The 20,000-nt window shown below is 42.1% G+C and overlaps 2 protein-coding genes across 8 annotated transcripts in view; one reads left to right on the forward strand and one right to left on the reverse strand.

Moving 5' to 3' along the window:
• Positions 1-1,582, reverse strand: part of LOC127003041 (protein amalgam-like) — a 41,262-nt gene extending 39,680 nt beyond the window's left edge. For all 6 annotated transcript variants that reach the window (XR_007756860.1, XM_050869404.1, XM_050869407.1 and 3 more), the window contains exon 1: positions 1-1,582. This exon is cut by the window's left edge and continues 1,479 nt beyond it. The gene's annotated coding sequence lies outside the window, so the exon portion shown is untranslated.
• The window catches only part of LOC127003043 (beta-1,3-galactosyltransferase 5-like), a 49,065-nt gene that overhangs the window by 25,476 nt on the left and 3,589 nt on the right, over positions 1-20,000 (forward strand). The window contains exons 1-5 of one of the 2 annotated variants that reach the window (XM_050869409.1): positions 8,458-8,553; positions 10,712-10,793; positions 15,729-15,914; positions 16,653-16,877; positions 18,087-18,197. In XM_050869409.1, the coding sequence (XP_050725366.1) occupies position 8,553; positions 10,712-10,793; positions 15,729-15,914; positions 16,653-16,877; positions 18,087-18,197 (605 nt within the window). In that variant the 5' untranslated portion in view covers positions 8,458-8,552. Of the gene's footprint in view, positions 1-8,457; positions 8,554-10,711; positions 10,794-15,728; positions 15,915-16,652; positions 16,878-18,086; positions 18,198-20,000 lie in introns of those variants that run through there. The other variant, XM_050869408.1, reaches the window with a different exon arrangement.

Raw genomic sequence — 20,000 nt, forward strand, 5'->3', positions numbered from 1 at the left:
TCTGTGTGGCTCTAAAGTTGCTCTGTCTGGCTCTAAAGTTGATTTCTCTGGCTCTGTGTGGATCTTAAGTTGTTCTATGTGACTAAAGTTGTTCTGTCTGGCTCTAAAGTTGATTTCTCTGGCTCTATATGGCTCTTAAGTTGCTCTATGTGGCTCTAAGTTGCTCTGTCTGGCTCTAAAGTTGATTTATCTAGCCCTATTCGGCTCTTAAGTTGCTCTATGTGGCTCTAAGTTGCTCTGTCTGGCTCTAAAGTTGATTTATCTAGCCCTGTTCGGCTCTTAAGTTGCTCTATGTGGCTCTAAAGTTAATTTATCTGGCTCTACTTGGCTCTTGAGTTGCTCTTTCTGGCTCTATGTGGCTCTTACGTTGCTCTATTTGGCTCTAAAGTTGATTTATCTGGCTCTATTTGGCTCTTGAGTTGCTCTCTCTTTGCTCTATTTGACGCTTAAGTTGCTCTATTTGGCTCTGAACTTTCACCACACTCTTGCTCTACTTGGCTCTTGAGTTGCTCTGTCTGGCTCTAATTGGCTCTGAACTTGCTCTTTCTTGCTCTATTTGGCTCTGAACTTGCTCTATTTGGCTCTGAACTTGCTCTCTCTTGCTCTAATTGGCTCTGACCTTGCTCTCCCTTGCTCTATTTGGCTCTTAAGTTTCTCGCTCTTGCTCTATTTGGCTCTTAAGTTGCTCTACATGGCTCTAAAGTTGCTCTCTGTTGTTGTTTGGCTCTTCAGTAGCTCTCTCTGGCTCTCTTTAGCTCAGTGTAACTCTTTCTATCTCTATATGACTCAGAGTGCCTCAACTTGGCTCTGTGTGACTTTGCTTGGCTCTGTATGGCTCTATGTGGCTCTTTGTAGTTCAATTTGGCTCAATATGGCTTTGCTTGGCTCTACGCGGCTCTGTGTGGCTTTACTTGGCTCTACGTGGCTCTGTGTGGCTCTATAAGGCTAACACACAGTCCTATGGCTCTTGAACTCGTCATGTACACTAGTCCGTGGCTCTGTCCGGCTCTTCCGCCAGCTCTACAAGGGTCTGTGGCTCAGGGCTGCGTCATGGCGACCAGCGGTATTGAGCCTGAGACGGTGAAACACACGCTAGAGTCATTTAACCACACGCTAGAGTCAAAAGTCACCCAGAGTCACTGACACACACGCTAGAGTCACTTAAACACACGCTTGAGTCAGAGGTCACCCAGAGTCACTGAAACACACGCTAGAGTCATTGACACGTCCTAGGGTCACTTCACCACACGCTAGAGTCTCTTAAACACACGCTTGAGTCAGAGGTCACCCAGAGTCACTGAAACACACGCCAGGGTCATTGAAACCACGCCAAAGTCATTTAAACCACGCGCTCGAGTCACTGGGACACGCACTAGAGCCACTGGGACACGTGTTCAAGTCGCTGCAGCCCACGCCGGAGTCGGAGTAGCCGGCACACGCTTCGGTGAGTGAGTGTCTGCGCGGCGCGGCGGTCTGTGCGCAGCAACACGTCAACAGCTGTAGCGTGTGGGCGGGTCGCGGCGGAGCAGCGGCGACAACCTCACCCAGTGACGTCTCCCTCCTGACTGACTCCCGTTTGGCCTGCTCTCATTATTATATTACCTTCCTGCCCTTCTCCCGCCACCACCACCACCACCACCGCCACCGCCCCTGCCACTGTCACTGCCACCGCCACCGCCACTGTCACTGCCGCCACTAACTTTTCCCTGCCTTGCTGTGGCTGTGGAGTCAGAGGAGTTATAGCGATGTTATTCTGTGTGTTGGCGCGTCGCCTCGCCCGCCCTACGACGCCCACCCGGGGGTCCCTCCGAGCAAGTCTCCATGCAGGCCCCTTCCCTTCCTGAGTACCTGCCGGCAGGATATATCGACTTGTTCAAGCCACGAGCTTTGTGTGCGTCCCCTCGGCCTCCTTCACTGGGTTGTCCCTCACAGCAACACCCGGTGGGCAGGGTCAGCTTCTGGGTGGCGTGCCACGTGTCCGTACAGCCGGGGTTGGCGTTGACGGACTATGCAGGTTATATAATTATGTAGAAACAGTCTCACGGAGTAGTCGGCGGTTTGACAAAAGTCACTCCAGCGATATCCCAGGATTATGCACAGACATATGTTCCCAAAGGCACCAGTCCGCCTCTCCACCAGGGTTGGTGATTATTTGATTTATTTGATTTTTTTTAAATATATATATATATATATATATATATATATATATATATATATATATATATATATATATATATATATATATATATATATATATATATATATATATATATATATATATATATATATATATATATGTTGTTGTGGTTGTTGTTAAAGATTTACCCGTAGTATCACTATGGGAAAGGGCCCTTGTCCGAAAAGATTGCTCCCTCCCTGCACAGGGGAGCACGGGCCTTTGCCAAAGGCGGCCCATAGCAGGGTGCCGACAGGCCGACACTATCAGCGTTCGAAAACTAGCCGACCAAGTCGGTCTGTCGACGAGGACTGGCGTGTCTCTGTATATATATATATATATATATATATATATATATATATATATATATATATATATATATATATATATATATATATATATATATATATATATATATATATATATATATATATATATATATATATATATATATATATATATATATATATATATATATATATATATATATATATATATATATATATATATCCTGCTGAGTGATTTGAATGCCTGCATAGGTTACTTTAAGTTTAAGTTTAAGGATTAATTCATCTCAGTTGTCAGTTCCTACTTATAAATTTATAATAATACAGGATTCTTTTTTTTTCTTCTTTTGGTATATACCTTGAAGAGAACAAATAAATCATTGCACATGAATAGGTTGTTTTACTTTACCATCTTTGGAGCACATCATTTAACTTATGGAATACTTTTAGTTAAAAAAATCAAGCAATAAAAAAAATTAAAAAAATAATGATTTTTTCAGTAAATAAAATCAGTGAATTAATCATTTGATTAAATCAGTATGATTTAATCATTGCCAACCCTGCTCTACACGTCCCTACTTAGTGGCCATGTCTCACAGCCATAGAGTGAGACAGGGAGCCCAAGGGACGCTGATTCCCAAAGGCACCAGTCCGCCTCTCCACGTCCCTACTTAGTGGCCATGTCTCACAGCCATAGAGTGAGACAGGGAGCACGGGGGCTGGGAGATCCTGATCATCGTTCTTTTACACATGCAGGAATACCTCCTGCAGTAGAGCACATGTGATGCGCTCTCCCCCCCCCACCATCACCACCACTACCACCACCCTTCTCCCGTGCTCGCCTGCTCGTTCGCTACTGACACGAGAAGGGGAAGGGGGCGGGGGAGGGCGTGGCCATCTCGCACGCTCCACGTAACTGTGTGGGGTTTGTGTGGCAGATGTGTGAGTGTGTGTGTGTGTGTGTGTGTGTGTGTGTGTGTGTGTGTGTGTGTGTGTGTGTGTGTGTTTGTAAGAGAGAGAGAGAGAGAGAGAGAGAGAGAGAGAGAGAGAGAGAGAGAGAGAGAGAGAGAGATAGGAATCTTTCTCTCTCTCTCTCTCTCTCTCTCTCTCTCTCTCTCTCTCTCTCTCTCTCTCTCTCTCTCTCTCTCTCTCTCTCTCTCTCTCTCTCTCTCTCTCTCTCTCTCTCTCTCTCTCTCTCTCTCTCTCTCTCTCTCTCTCTCTCTCTCTCTCTCTCTCTCTCTCTCTCTCTCTCTCAGCATCATCACGTCCCTTCATCTCAAGAGTCAAAGAAGAAATATGAAAAAAAGATGAAGAAAAAAGAAAGAAGAAAAAGAGCGAGCGATTAAGGGAGAAAGTATTTAGAGAGACACGGAAGGAAAGGAAAAAATGAAATAGAACAACGAAAAAAAATATAAATAAATAAATAAATAACTCACTGTACTACCGCTGAGACAGATATACGAGTAAGGAGAGAAAGATTACAGGCATGAAAGGTCAAAGGTCATATTCTTAAACATTTCGTCGCTCGAGGACACACATTAGACAAGGCTTTCATAGGCGTTGTAGTAATTTCCAAGGGTAGTTTTATGACCCTGGTGGTAGTCTGACCCTTCCTCTGTACCGTGAACCCAAGGAAACACGCATGCGAACCCAATTTATCCCATTTTTGGCCTTTGGAAATGGTGTGAGCGGCGGCAGGGTCTGAAAATACCGATCATTGGCAGCGGGTTCCAGCGAGGGAGAGCTGCGGGGATGCCAGGCAACAATTAGGTTCTGGCTGGTCAGGTGCGGAAGAGAGCAGGTGTGGAACGTTGGCGAGGCTCACAGGTGTTGAAATGAATAAGACACCTGTGTGATAGATTCAATGTGTTATTATGTATCGGTGTGTGTGTGCGCTCGCATGTATGATATGTGTTTGTGTGTGTGTGTGTGTGTGTGTGTGTTTCAAGAGAGAGAGAGAGAGAGAGAGAGAGAGAGAGAGAGAGAGAGAGAGAGAGAGAGAGAGAACACTAGAACAAAAGGTCGGTGGGTCTATGCAAGGCAGCTCCCGTGAACCTATCCCCACTTACATCACTATCCATGAATTTATCTATCTTTTATGTGTCTATCGTATTGGCACTCACCACATGACTGCAAGCCTGTTCCAATTATCCACCACTCTGTTGGTGAACCTATTCCTGCCAGTGTCTTTGTTGAATCTAAATTTATCCAGCTTAAACCCATTACTACGTGTCCTATATACCCGGCTCTCTTACCATCAGAACCTTACCTATATCACCCTTATTAAAGCCCTTCATCCATTTATAAACCTCGATCAAGTCTCCTCGCACCCTTCGCCTTGCTAGAGAATGGAAGTTTGTCTTTGTCTTTCCTCGTACGGCAAGTTTCTTAACCCGTGAATCGTCCTTGTCATCCTCCTCTGTACTGATTCTAACATTCTATAGTAAGGTGACCAGGACTGAACCGCATCATCGAGATGAGATCTAACTAATGCTAAGTACAGCTTGATGATTACTTCAGCGCTTCTGTTGCTTACGCTCCTTCCTCCTCCTCCTCCTCCTCCTCCTCCTCCTCCTTCTCATCCTCCTCCACTTACAAATTTTTTCAACACTTTCTCATCTGGTATAATCCATTACCCAATATTGGACCATCTACCAATTTTCCTTAATGTTAAAGTTCCCTCTAAATCTAAGAATCTACATAAAATTGAGTTTAGGGTAATAAATCAAACAAATAAACAAGAATTTGCTCAAAAAATCAATACGATCAATTGGAATGCTCTCCTTAATGAGCACGATGTCAATGACAACTGTAAAATTTTCTTAGACAATATTAAAAAAGCTTTTAGTGATTGTTTTCCACTTAAATCTAAATTAATAACTGAAAAAAGATTAAACAATCCCTGGATATCACAGGCAGTACTAAACTCTATAAGGACAAAAAATTATCTATTTAAGGACTATAAAATTGGTGCTGTCACTGAGGCTCAATACAAACAATACCGTAACATCCTAAATAATACTATAAGACAAGCTAAAAAATCTTACTATATGGCTCAATTCACTAATTTTAAAAATAACACCCGTAAAATATGGCGAACAATCCACCAACTTTCTAATCATGACCATAAGAAGAGTTCCACAAATAACATAATCTATAATGGTAAAAAACTCTCTGAACCTTTACAAATTGCACAAGCTTTTAATGAATTTTACACAAATGTTGCGCCTAAAATAGATCACAGTCTACCACCTTCCACCACAGACCCTCTCAGCTTTCTTCAAGGTGACTTTCCTCATTCAATGACAATTCCTATAATTATCCCCCAAGATGTAATTACTGTAATTAATTCCCTTAAAAACAAAAAGTGCAATGTGCATGAAATTCCAGTATCTGTATTAAAAACCAGCAAAAACCAACTCGCAATACCCTTGTCCATACTCTTAAATAATTCTATCAATAATGGTAAATTTCCTCAACTCTTAAAACATGCAACTGTTGTCCCCATCCATAAGAAAGGTCCCAAAGATGAACTAAGTAATTATAGACCAATATCCTTACTAAATGTTTTTTCTAAGATCTTTGAAAAAATAATGAAAAAATTCCTCATAAATTTTCTTGAAACTAAAAACATACTTAATCCAAGTCAGTTTGGTTTTCGTCGTGGTCTAAACACTTTCGATGCCTTGAGAACTTATTCAGAAGAAATCTATAAAACTTTAGATAATAAACAGTCATTATTAAGCATCTTTGTTGACTTCACCAAAGCTTTTGATACAGTCAGACACGATATATTATTACGTAAGCTGTATTACTATGGAATTAGAGGTATTATTCATGACTGGTTTCAGGATTACTTGTCCCACAGAACTCAATCAACCAAATTCCACACTTGTCTATCTGCATCTCTACCTATTCAATACGGTGTTCCACAGGGCAGTGTCTTGGGTCCAATCCTGTTTCTCTTATATATAAATGATATTACTTACATATTTACAAACCTTAAAACAATCCTTTTCGCAGATGACTCAACCTTAAATATTACTGGTGAAAATCCTACTGACATGATACATATAGCAAACACTGACCTACGAACCTTTCATAAATGGTGTCTGAGTAATAGATTAACAGTGAACTTAAACAAAACATTTTATATGCTGTTTACTAATAAGTCACCATCAATGCTTCCGTCCCTATTTTTTTCCCAAGACATTATAAGCAGAACTAATAAACATACATTATTAGGAATAACGTATGATGATACCATGACCTTTAAGTATCACGTAACAAACCAAATCCTTAAATTATCCAGGCTAGTATCTCTGTTATATCAAATTAAAGAATTAATGCCCATTGATGTTTTGAAAATGTTATATAACGCACATGTCTTACCACACCTGTATTACTGTACGCCTATCTGGTGCAACACCTACCCCACACACCTGTTACCTCTGTTTAGACTTCAAAAGAAAATAATAAGAATTATTACAAACAGTGACTACTTTGCCCACACACAACCTCTCTTTAAAGAAACAAATTCCTTAAACTTTTTGACATAAATAAGCTACAAATTGGTATTTACATGTATAAAAAGATCAAAGTGAAACCTCCGTGTCCTTACAGCCACAACATACTTATTTCACCCGTACTCATGAAAATTTACGTACACCTGCCCATAATTTAACACTTTTTCAACACTCACTTTCTTATTCAGGACCTAAAACCTGGAATTCTATTCCTAATAATATTAAAGCTCTAAATTCAATACATTCCTTTAAAAAACAATTTAAAAAGCATATTCTTCTCAATTATAATTATTAAGTCCATGTATCATCTGTCAGAGTGTGTCCTCAGCTTAATCAATTATTACCTTATACTATTATTATTGTATTAATACTATTACTACTTACATTATCAGTTACAGTACTACCATATTATTTTTATAAATCAATTAAAATTTTTGTAATAATGATATTGTGTTAATATTATCACTTTAACTATTATTTACACTACTATTATTTTATAATTATCACAATATTAATTATTATTATTATTTCTATAACTATTATTATTATTATTATTATTATTATTATTATTATTATTATTATTATTATTATTATTATTATTATTATTATTATTTATATATATATATATATATATATATATATATATATATATATATATATATATATATATATATATATATATATATATATATATATATATATATATATATATATATATATATATATATATATATATATATATATATATATATATATATATATATATATATATATATATATATATATATATATATATATATATATATATATATATATATATATATATATATATATATATATATATATATATATATATATATATATATATATATATATATATATATATATATATATATATATATATATATATATATATATATATATATATATATATAAATATATACAGCTTTAAATGGGCTCCCTGCACTAGTAAATTATTGTAAATACATAATTGTATAAAAAGGGATAATAAAATGTTTCAAATGTTTCAAATGTTTTCAAATGTTTCACTCCGATAGCTCAGTGAATAAAGCTCTTCCCTCTCAGTCTCCGGCTCCTTCTCCTCCACCTCCTCGTCCTCCTCCCTCCTCCTCCTCCTCCTCCTCTTCGTTATACATTTGCATCCTGTGTTTCTTATCTATGGAAAGCCCGGAGTCTGAAAGAGCGGATTTTTATCAACTGAGCTGTCGGAGGACTGGAGGAGGACGAGAACAAGAAAAACAAAAAGAAGAAGAAGAAGAAGAAGAAGAAGAAGAAGAAGAAGGAAGAGAAGGAGGAGGAGGAGGAGGAGATAAAACAGATAAAAAAAGAAAAAATTTTAAGAGAGAAAACAACGAAGATGGTAGTAACGGTATGTGTGTGTGTGTGTGTGTGTGTGTGTGTGTGTGTGTGTGTGTGTGTGTGTGTGTGTGTGTGCGTGCGTGCGTATTGATCTAGGCGCGGGGCAGACAGCGGCGGCGGCAGTCTGGTGAAGGTGGCGGTTGTGGAGGGAGTGTCGGAGGAGTGAGAGAGAGAGAGAGAGAGAGTAAGTGAGAGGGAGTGACAGAGTGAGTGAAGGGAAGTGAAGGGAAGGGAAGGGAAAGGAAGAGAAGGGAAGGGTAGGGAAAGGAAGGGAAGGGAAGGGAGAGAAAGAGAGAGAGAAAGGTGGAGTGAGTGAGTGTGTGATGCTGAGAGAGAGAGAGAGTTTTATTTTGCTCGTTCAACTCTTCTTTTGTAATTATTCGTATATAAGTTTTAGATGAGAGAGAGAGAGAGAGAGAGAGTTTTATTTTGCTCGTTCAACTCTTCTTTTTGTAATTATTCGTATATAAGTTTTAGATGAGAGAGAGAGAGAGAGAGAGAGATCTCGTAACATTTCATGGAAGTTTATGCTCTCTCTCTCTCTCTCTCTCTCTCTCTCTCTCTCTCTCTCTCTGATTAACCTAGAGAATTTTGTCATTATCATTTTCACTCCTCCTCCTCCTCCTCCTTCTTCTTCTCCTCTTTTGCTTCTAAGTGTTATTGGTATTTCTATCATTATTATTATTATTATTATTATTATTATTATTATTATTATTATTATTATTATCATTATTATTATTATTATTCTCAGTCGTATTCTTCTTCTTCCTCCTCCTCCTCCTCCTCCTTTCCTCCATTTTATCACTCACTATGCTCACTATCCTATTACACCATCATATCCTCACTATCCCTTTTTATCACTATCATTAATCACTATCTTTATCACCATCCTCACTATCTTTATCACTATCACTATTCTCACTATCTTTATCACCATCACTATCCTCACTATCTTTATCACCATCACTATCCTCACTATCTTTATCACCATCCTCACTATCTTTATCACCATCACTATCCTCACTATCTTTATCACCATCACTATCTTTATCACCATCACTATCCTCACTATCTTTATCACCATCACTATCCTCACTATCTTTATCACCATCACTATCCTCACTATCTTTATCACCATCACTATTCTCACTATCTTTATCACCATCACTATCCTCACTATCTTTATCACTGTCACTATCCTCACGATCTTTATCACCATCCTCACTATCTTTATCACTATCACTATCTTCACTATCTTTATCACTATCCTCACTATCTTCTTTTTATCACCATCACTATCCTCCTTTCTCACCATCACTACCCTCACTATCTTTATCACCATCCTCACTATCTTTATCACCATCACTATCCTCACTATCTTTATCACTATCTTTATCACTATCATCACTTATCTTCACTATCTTTATCACTATCATCACTAATTTTCACTATCATCACTATCTTTATCACAATTATCTTCACTATCTTTATCACCATCATCACTATCTTTATCACCATCACTATCATCACTATCTTTATCACTATCACTATCCTCACTATCTTTATCACCATCCTCACTATCTTTATCACCATCACTATCCTCACTATCTTTATCACTATCACTATCCTCACTATCTTTATCACCATCACTATCCTCACTATCTTTATCACCATCACTGTCCTCACTATCTTTATCACCATCACTATCCTCACTATCTTTATCACCATCACTATCCTCACTATCTTTATCACCATCCTCACTATCCTCACTATCTTTATCACCATCACTATCCTCACTATCTTTATCACCATCACTATCCTCACTATCTTTATCACCATCACTATCATCACTATCTTTATCACCATCACTATCCTCACTATCTTTATCACCATCACTATTCTCACTATCTTTATCACCATCACTATCATCACTATCTTTATCACCATCACTATCTTCACTAGCTTTATCACTATCCTCACTATCTTCTTTTTATCACCATCACTATCCTCCTTTCTCACCATCACTACCCTCACTATCTTTATCACCATCACTATCCTCCTTTCTCACCATCACTACCCTCACTATCTTTATCACCATCCTCACTATCTTTATCACCATCACTATCCTCACTATCTTTATCAGCATCACTATCATCACTATCTTTATCACTATCACTATCCTCACTATCTTTATCACCATCCTCACTATCTTTATCACCATCACTGTCCTCACTATCTTTATCACCATCACTATTCTCACTATCTTTATCACCGTCCTCACTATCCTCACTATCCTGTCACCACTCTCCTCTTCATCCTTCTCATTCGTGTTCTCCTTCCAGTGTGGCGCTTTCGTGTGTTCTCGCCCAGCTGGTTCTGTGTCACTGCCTCCGCCTTTCTGCTCACGTACCTGCTTCTGCCCCTGTGAGTACCCGCACTAATAGTTGTAGTAGTAGTAGTAGTAGTAGTAGTAGTATTGTTATTATTATTAGTAGTAGTAGTAGTAGTAGCAGTAGTAGTAGTAGTAGTAGTAGTAGTAGTAGTAGTAATAGTAGCAATAGTAGTAGTAGTAGTAGTAATATTGGTAGTAGTGGCAGTAGTAGTAGTAGTAGTAGTAGTAGTAGTAGTAGTGGCAGTAGTAGTAGTAGTAGTAATGGTAATAGTGGCAGTAGTAGTAGTAGTAGTAGTAGTAGTAGTAGTAGTAGTAGTAGTAGTAGTAGTGGCAGTAGTAGTAGTAGTAATGGTAATAGTGGCAGTAGTAGTAGTAGTAGTAGTAGTAGTAGTTGTAGTAGCAGTGGCAGTAGTAGTAGTAGTAGTTGTTGTTGTTGTTGTTGTTGTTGTTATTGTTGTTGTTCTGTTGTTGTTGTTGTTGTAGTAGTACTGTAGTAATAGGAGGAGGAGGAGGAAGAGGACGAGGACGAAGAAGAGGAGGAGGAGGAGGAGGAGGAGGAGAACGAGAAAACAAGAGAAGGAGGAGAATGTTAAGTGAGACAGCAACATAGATAAGAATTCAGGAAGCAAATGTGATAAGAAGCAGGAGCACAAAGGAAAAGTAAACAGCAACAGACCTCTTGGTCCTAACTAGGCTGTTTGGTGTTGCTGCCATCCACTCTAAAGGCGGCCAACAAAAGCGAGCAACATGTTGGCCGAAATTTGTCCTGCGTGACGCCGCCTAAATCTACGAGTCAGAGGCACAGGACAGTAAAGGCGAAGGCTCCTCCCCTCCCACCAGTCCCTCCAGCCGAGGCCGGCACGAAAAGGAAGAATACCATGTAGTATAGAAAAACTACAATGGAATTTTACACGGACAGAAGAAAGATCATACACGACAACTAAGCTAACACTACTTTCTGTTAGACCGGAGCAAAATAGCGGATGTTCGGGTTAGCTCCTAAATATTTGTCTAGTCGGTTTTTGAACGTGCAAATGGTTTCGCTTTCGACGACGTTTTGAGGCAAACCATTCCATACATTGATGACACGGTTGAAGAAGAAGTGTTTTGATTCATTTGAGTTGAAACGCTTCCTCGTTATTTTGTATCCATTGTTTCTTGTTACACTTGATTGAGAGACTGTAAAATAATCATGAACATTAACGCTATCGAATCCCTTGAAAATTTTAAACACTTCTATAAGGTCACCTCTTAGCCTGCGCTTTGATAGGCTGAATAAGTTCAGTTCTTTAAGTCTGTCTTCGTACGGTTTGTTTCGCAGTCTAGGGATCATTTTAGTAGCTCGACGCTGCACCCTCTCGAGTTTATCTATATCTTTTATGTAATAGGGAGACCAAAACTGAACGCAATACTCAAGATGTGGGCGAACTAACGAATTGTAGTGTCAATATTACTTTTTCTTATTTGTGCTCAAATGTACGACCAATAAATCCGATCAGTTTGTTGGCAGTTTTTACTTCTGTGCAATGTTGACGCGGTTTAAGATCGTTCGAAATTATTTCTCCAAGATCTTATTCTTTGCTGGCTTCAGAGAGTTGCACTCCGTTAATTTGATAATGAATACGATCGTTGTTGATTCCGATATGCATAACCTTGCACTTTTCAATATTGATATTCATTTGCCATGTTCGTGCCCAACTACTTAAACGTTCGAGATCAGCTTGGAAGTGTTCTTTATCCATTGTCGTTGTGACTTTGCTGGCTGTTTTTGTGTCGTCGGCAAATTTCGATATTTTACATGATAGCCCCTCGTCAATGTCATTTACGTACACTAAAAACAGAACAGGTCCCAACACCGACCCCTGTGGAACACCGCTTTTGACATCTCGCCAGTCAGATGATATACCATTCATAACAACTCTCTGTTTACGGTCGGTAAGCCAGTCTTTGAGCCACTTATGAATATTACCAGTTATACCGTGAGCTTGCAATTTACTAAGGAGGCGGTTGTGAGGGACTTTGTCAAATGCTGTCTGAAAGTCCAAATATACAATGTCTACTGATTGACTTTCATCGTATACATAAAAGATGTAGTTGAAGAAATCGAGAAGGTTAGTCAAATAGGAACGTTTGTTTCGAAAACCATGTTGCAAATCCTTAATTAGTCTGTTACCTTAAAAAAAACTTTACCATTTTTCCACGAATGATCGTCTCCAAAATCTTGCACACGATTGACGTTAGACTGATCGAGGATGATGATGAGGAGAAGAAGGAGGAGAACGAGAAGGAACAAAAAGAAGAAAAGGAAGAGGAAGTTAAGGGTGATACCAACATAGAAAAGAACTCAGGATGCAAATATATAAGGAGAAGGAGGAGGACGAGGGGGAGGAGGAGGAGGATGGTAAGGTAATTGTTAAGCTCTCCATCATTGTCTGATCAACACAGGTGCATCCTCCACCTGTGCGCCGTCAGGGAGAAATATTGTTATGCTATGCCTTGAATTATTTATAGTTATATATGCGCATATGTTTGCACACACAGACATACACGGAAGCACGGAACATTGGTCGGTATGTTCAAAATATTATTGTGCGACGCCATGATATATTTACATAGTTAAATATGCGCATATATATTCACACACACAGACATGCACGGAAGTTCGGAACATTGGTCGGTATGTTCAAACGCGTCCGCCCCTCGCCGCAGTTCCAAAGGCCAAAACGGAGCTCGGTCGGGTTCTACGGAGTGTTTTCTCTGTTTCAACCCACAGAAGAATGATCAAGCTACCACCAGGGTCATGAAACTACCCCTGGAAATGCCCCAAACTCCTATGAAGACCTATATGCGTGCGTGGCCGTCGAAATGTTTAAGAATGACCCATAGACGCTTCCGCCACTCACAACTATTTCCAAAGGCCGAAACGGAGCTCGGTCGGGTTCTGCAGTGTTTTCTTAGGGTCAAGGTACAGAAGAAGGGTCACACTACCACCAGGGTCATGAAACTACCCCTGGAAATCCCCCAAACTCCTATGAAAACCTAGTCAAATGTTCGTGCCTGGTTGCAGAAATGTTTAAGAATATGAGCCTTATACCATGGTTGCCAAATTATCGTACTCAAAACATCGCATTTATCAGTTCCAGAACCCAAAACTTTCCTACCCACACAGATAACGAAATTCCAGTTAAAGTTCTCGTTAAAAGCATTACTTATTGGCGTTTGTTTGCGATAGCTGTGACTCAGAACAGGAAAATACGATGTGCTGAGTGCCTGAATACGATAACTTGGTAACCCTGCCTTAGACCCATCCACCTCTCACTTCAAATATTTTCAAAGGCCCAAACGGAGCTCGGTCGGGTTCTGCAGAGTGTTTTCTTAGGGTCAAGGCACAGAAGAAGGGTCACACTACCACTTTTCAAAGACCAAAACGGAGCTCGGTCGGGTTCTGCAGAGTGTTTTCTTAGGGTCAAGGTACAGAAGAAGGGTCACACCACCACCAGGGTCATGAAATTGCCCCTGGAAATGCTCGAAACTCCTATGAAAACCTAGTCAGATATGTGTGCGTGTGAGCTGATATTTTTAAGTGACCCTTAGAGTCTGCATAAGGCGGGGAGGCTAATGCAAGGCAGCTCCTGTGCACCGAGCCCCAAGTCCAAGAGATTCGTAAAGCAGGATCACTTATTTTTTAAACCGTGCTGGGTATGGGAAGTTATAGGGTCCTATTTTAAAACATTTCGTCGCCCAAGTTCACATATTTGACATGGCTTTCGTAGGAGCTGTAGGCCTTTCCAGGGGTAGCTCTATGACCCTGGTGGTAGTTTGACCCCTTTTCTGTCCCATGAACTTTAAAAAAACACTCATGAAAAGCAGATTGATCCCCTCTTTGACCTCTAGAAATAATTGATGTGAGAAGCAATGGTGTCTTAGAATACGGCCCATAGTGTTGTCTTCTGGAAAACTGACAAGATGATCTCTGAGGATCTATTAATTTTGCCTGCCACTGATGCCAACCTTGTGCGCCTTTAGTTTAGGCAACCCTCTTATCTCCTGTAAGATATTGGTATGTTCGCCATTTTCCAGTCTCGAGAGGCCTTGTCCAGCTGTGGTGGCGGTCAAGTGTGGCAGGCAGGAAGGGGCTGACGTGTTTGTTGTTTGGGTTCTTTCAACACCCGCGGACACGAGTTGTCGGTCCCGTTGACTTGTTCGTGTCGGGCGTGGCAGCGTGGCCAGGTATCACATCGTGGCCGCTAATGTGCCTACCTCCAAGGGCGTGATCCCCTCGGCGGGTTGGGGCCAGCTAGTTCTCGACCGCGGAAACGGACGCGAAGTTACCATTGAGGATTCTGGCCGTGTGTTTACCCGAGGCTAAGGATTCACTCACATCTACCAGGGGGCCAGGGTTGACTTTTACCGTTTTAGGAGAAGGAAGAAAAGGAGGGGGAGGAGGAGGAGGAGGAGGATTATGGGAGATGAATACGAGACATGTGACGCGGCTGTATAGAATTAGTGGGTAACGGAGGACGAGGAGCCAAAAGGGGCGGCTGAATATCAAGGGGCACAGGTGTTGGTCCTATATCATTCGAGTGGATGGCACAGGTGGGAAAGGGTTGACTTGTCCACCTGTGCATCACCTGGGGGGCATTACCATATGTGGGCGCGGGGGAGTGGAAGAGTGAGCCCGCGCATGTGTGTGTGTGTGTGTGTGTGTGTGTGTGTGTGTGTGTTATTTACATATTCACGTGATATACATACACACCATAATTTTTTTTTTCCTTCCTTCCTTTCTTCCTTCCCTTTTCTTCCCTTCCCTCCTCTTCTCTCTCTCTCTCTCTCTCTCTCTCTCTCTCTCTCTCTCTCTCTCTCTCTCTCTCTCTCTCTCTCTCTCTCTCTCTCTCTCTCTCTCTCTCTCTCTCTCTCTCTCTCTCTCTCTCTCTCTCTCTCTCTCATCCACTCATCCACTTTTTCAGACCCACGCCAGTCATCCAGGTGAAGTGGCCGCCGCCCAATGGAAGCAATGAAGTGGAGGTGGATGAAGGAGGAGGAGGAGGAGAAGGAGGAGGAGAAGGAGGAGGAGGAGGAGGAGGGTTCTTGGACTCTGGTTTACTAAGGCTGAAGAAGAATTGGACCGACAGTTCGAACCCCAGCCGCTTCAAGTAAGTGAGAGAGAGAGAGAGAGAGAGAGAGAGAGAGAGAGAGAGTTGTATTTCGTTTCTCACCTTCCCGTTTTCCATCACCTGTACCCCGTTTTCTTTCTCACCTTCCCGTTTTCTTTCTCATCTTCCCATTTTCCATCACCTGTACCCCGTTTTCTTTCTCACCTTCCCGTTTTCCATCACCTACATCCCGTTTTCTGTCTCACCTTCCCGTTTTCCATCACCTGTACCCCGTTTTCTTTCTCACCTTCCCGTTTTCCATCACCTACATCCCGTTTTCTTTCTCACCTTCCCGTTTTCCATCACCTGTACCCCGTTTTCTGTCTCACCTTCCCGTTTTCCATCACCTACATCCCGTTTTCTGTCTCACCTTCCCGTTTTCCATCACCTGTACCCCGTTTTCTGTCTCACCTTCCCGTTTTCCATCACCTACATCCCGTTTTCTGTCTCACCTTCCCGTTTTCCATCACCTGTACCCCGTTTTCTTTCTCACCTTCCCGTTTTCCATCACCTGTACCCCGTTTTCTTTCTCACCTTCCCGTTTTCCATCATCTGTACCCCGTTTTCTGTCTCACCTTCCCGTTTTCCATCATATGTACCCCGTTTTCTGTCTCACCTTCCCGTTTTCCATCACCTACATCCCGTTTTCTGTCTCACCTTCCCGTTTTCCATCACCTGTACCCCGTTTTCTTTCTCACCTTCCCGTTTTCCATCACCTACATCCCGTTTTCTTTTCAGGTTCATCTACTCCCGCAAGAAGCTCATCCTCGCGGGCAGACCCAAGGTGAACCACGTCACCGAGGAGGTCAGGTTCCGGCATGACCCCGACCACGTGTGCGTCCTGGCCGACCCGCCGACCCTCACCGTGGCCCTCGTGCTCTCCGCCGTGGGCCACGAGCACCGCAGGGCCTTCATCAGGGACTCGTGGGCCAGGCCTGCATGGTACCCTCACAGCAGACTCAAGTAAAGGAATCTTTTTAGTTAAACCTCTCTTCTTCTTTTATCTGTCTCTGTTTTATCGTTTCTAGACATATTTTCTTTCTAACTTGCTATTCTTTCTATCGTCCTTCCCCTCCTTCCCTTTCTCTCTAAGGGATCGTTCACACTAGCGGCATTAATTTTTAGATAGTTTTGAATGTACAGACGCTCAGGTGTTCACACCGCAAGCGGAGCGGCGCAGCGCGGAGCGGAGAGGCACGCTCTGGAAATTTGGTCGTATTTTTTGCTGCTCGCAGCTAGCGTCCTCCACGGCTCCACCCTTCCATCAACATGGCCAAGAAGCTATTTACATAGGTGAATTTTTATTGCTGAAGCCAAAATTACAAAAAATGACCAGATTGTGCGTAGTTGAGGTACAATTTAATGATATATAATAGCCATATGTTTAGAAACGCTAATTTGGTGATATTCTGATCCTATACCCAATCATCAGTGACCCACACAGACATGGGACTTGGCTTTAACAACGATATTCCATGTTCCTTTGTAAATCGTTACATTTTCATCATCCTTCCATATAAACACCGAGGAGTTTATCGCGCTGTTGCCTGCGAATGATTCTTGTGCAGGTCGCCCTGCTCTGCTTACAGGTGAACACCTAACCGCGCCGCGCCGCGCCGCTCTGCTCTGCTTGTAGTGTGAACGAACCCTAACTCTCGTCTTCCCTTTCTCACGGTGTCCTTCCCATCCTCTCTCGCTATACATTTCCCATTTTCTCTAGCGATCTCCTTCCCATTCTCACCTTCTTCCTCCCCTTCCCATTCTCTCTAACTCTAGCCTTCTCATTCTCTCTAACTACCCTTCCAATTCTCTCTAACTAGCCTTTCCATTCTCACCTCCTTCCCCTCCTTCCCATTCTCTCTAGTAACGCTAGCCTTCCCATTCTCACCTCCTTCCTCTCTTTCCCATTCTCTCTAGTAACTCTAGCCTTCCCATTTTCTCTAACTACCCTTCCCATTCTCTGTAACTACCCTTCCCATTCTCTGTAACTACCCTTCCCATTCTCTGTAACTACCCTTCCCATTCTCTGTAACTACCCTTCCCATTCTCACCTCCTTCCTCTCCTTCCCATTCTTTCAAACTCTAGCCTTCCCATTCTCATCGCGTCTTTCCCATCCTCTCTAGCTATACATTTCCCATTTTCTCTAACGATTTCCTTCCCGTTCTCTCCAGGACGGTGTTCGTGCTGGGCGCCACCTCGGACCCGTCGCTGCAGGAGGCCGTGGACAGGGAGGCCAAGACACACAGGGACATCGTGCAATACAACTTTATCGACAGTTACGCGTGAGTGTCCGTGTGTGTGTGTGTGTGTGTGTGTGTGTGTGTGTGTGTAATTCACCACCACGGCCTGATCACGTGTTGGACTCGTAATCGCCAGCAGGTACCCTCCCTACATGAGCCAGTGCTCTTTATCGTCGATCGCTGGGTACTGCCAGGACCTCACACACCACACACCCCATCCCCCATGCTCAAGGGGGGACAGTAACCACTCCTAGTCAGCGGAAAGAATCCGGCCTGAGCGGGCTTGAACCGCCGCCCCGTCAGGCCGTGAACCCTGTCAGCGCAGCTCTCTAACCAGTTGCGTTTGTGTGTGTGTGTGTGTGTGTTGGTTATCTGATGTTAGTGTATTCCGTTCAGTACAGGTTCTAGTTTCGTCTCCACCTGGTTCTGTCTGGTGTTAGTGTACTCCACCCTGTTTCAGTACAGGTTCTAGTTTCGTCTCTCCACCTAGTTATGTCTGGTGTTAGTGTACTCCACCCTGTTTCAGTACAGGTTCTAGTTTCGTCTCTCCACCTAGTTATGTCTGGTGTTAGTGTATTCCACCCTGTTTCAGTACAGGTTCTAGTTTCGTCTCTCCACCTAGTTATGTCTGGTGTTAGTGTATTCCACCCTGTTTCAGTACAGGTTCTAGTTTCGTTTCTCCACCTGGTTCTGTCTGGTGTTAGTGTATTCCACCCTGTTTCAGTACAGGTTCTAGTTTCGTTTCTCCACCTGGTTCAGTCTGGTGTTAGTGTACTCCACCCTGTTTCAGTACAGGTTCTAGTTTCGTTTCTCCACCTGGTTCTGTCTGGTGTTAGTGTACTCCACCCTGTTTCAGTACAGGTTCTAGTTTCGTTTCTCCACCTGGTTCTGTCTGGTGTTAGTGTATTCCACCCTGTTTCAGTACAGGTTCTAGTTTCGTTTCTCCACCTGGTTCTGTCTTGTGTTAGTGTACTCCATCCTGTTTCAGCAAAGGTTCCAATTCTGTTCCTCTCCGATCCTCCGTCTGCCCTTACTTCCACAATTCTCGGGTTGCCACTCTGCTACTTTGGTTATCATGTGTCATCAACTCGACGCAGATGGCCTGCCCAACTCAAAGGCTCTTGTTCTCAACCGTCACTAGAACACCATCAACCCTCTGTCTGTTCCCTGACCCGTGATGCTCGTCGCTTATATCTCCGTGTTAAACCATTAATTTTCCTTTAAACTTCTCTGGCTTTTTCTCATCTTTTCTTTATCGTTTTTGAAACATTCGTGGGAGTCTGTGGTATTTCCAGAGGTACTTTTATGACCCTGGTGCTGGTTTGACGTATCGGTCCCCATATACACACATTTGACAAGGCTTTCGTGGGAGTTTGGGGCATTTCCAGAGGTACTTTTATGACCCTGGTGCTAGTTTGACATTTCACTCCCCATGCACACACATTTGACAAGGCTTTCGTGGGAGTTTGGGGCATTTCCAGAGGTACTTTTATGACCCTGGTGCTAGTTTGACATTTCACTCCCCATGCACACACATTTGACAAGGCTTTCGTGGGAGTTTGGGGCATTTCCAGAGGTTCTTTTATGACCCTGGTGCTGGTTTGACGTATCGGTCCCCATGCACACACATTTGACAAGGCTTTCGTGGGAGTTTGGGGCATTTCCAGGGGTACTTTTATAACCCTGGTGGTATCTTGACCCTTCTTCTGTACCGTGAACGTAAAAAAACACTCGTGAGAACCTGATTAATCTCCTTTTTGACCTTTGGATATAGTTAACGTGAAAAGTGGAAGCATCTGAGAAAATCCACGAGACTAACCTTGCCCTGAGTCCCTCCCTTGCCCC

This window comes from Eriocheir sinensis, chromosome 24, assembly GCF_024679095.1.
Source record: "Eriocheir sinensis breed Jianghai 21 chromosome 24, ASM2467909v1, whole genome shotgun sequence".
NCBI lineage: Eukaryota > Metazoa > Arthropoda > Malacostraca > Decapoda > Varunidae > Eriocheir > Eriocheir sinensis.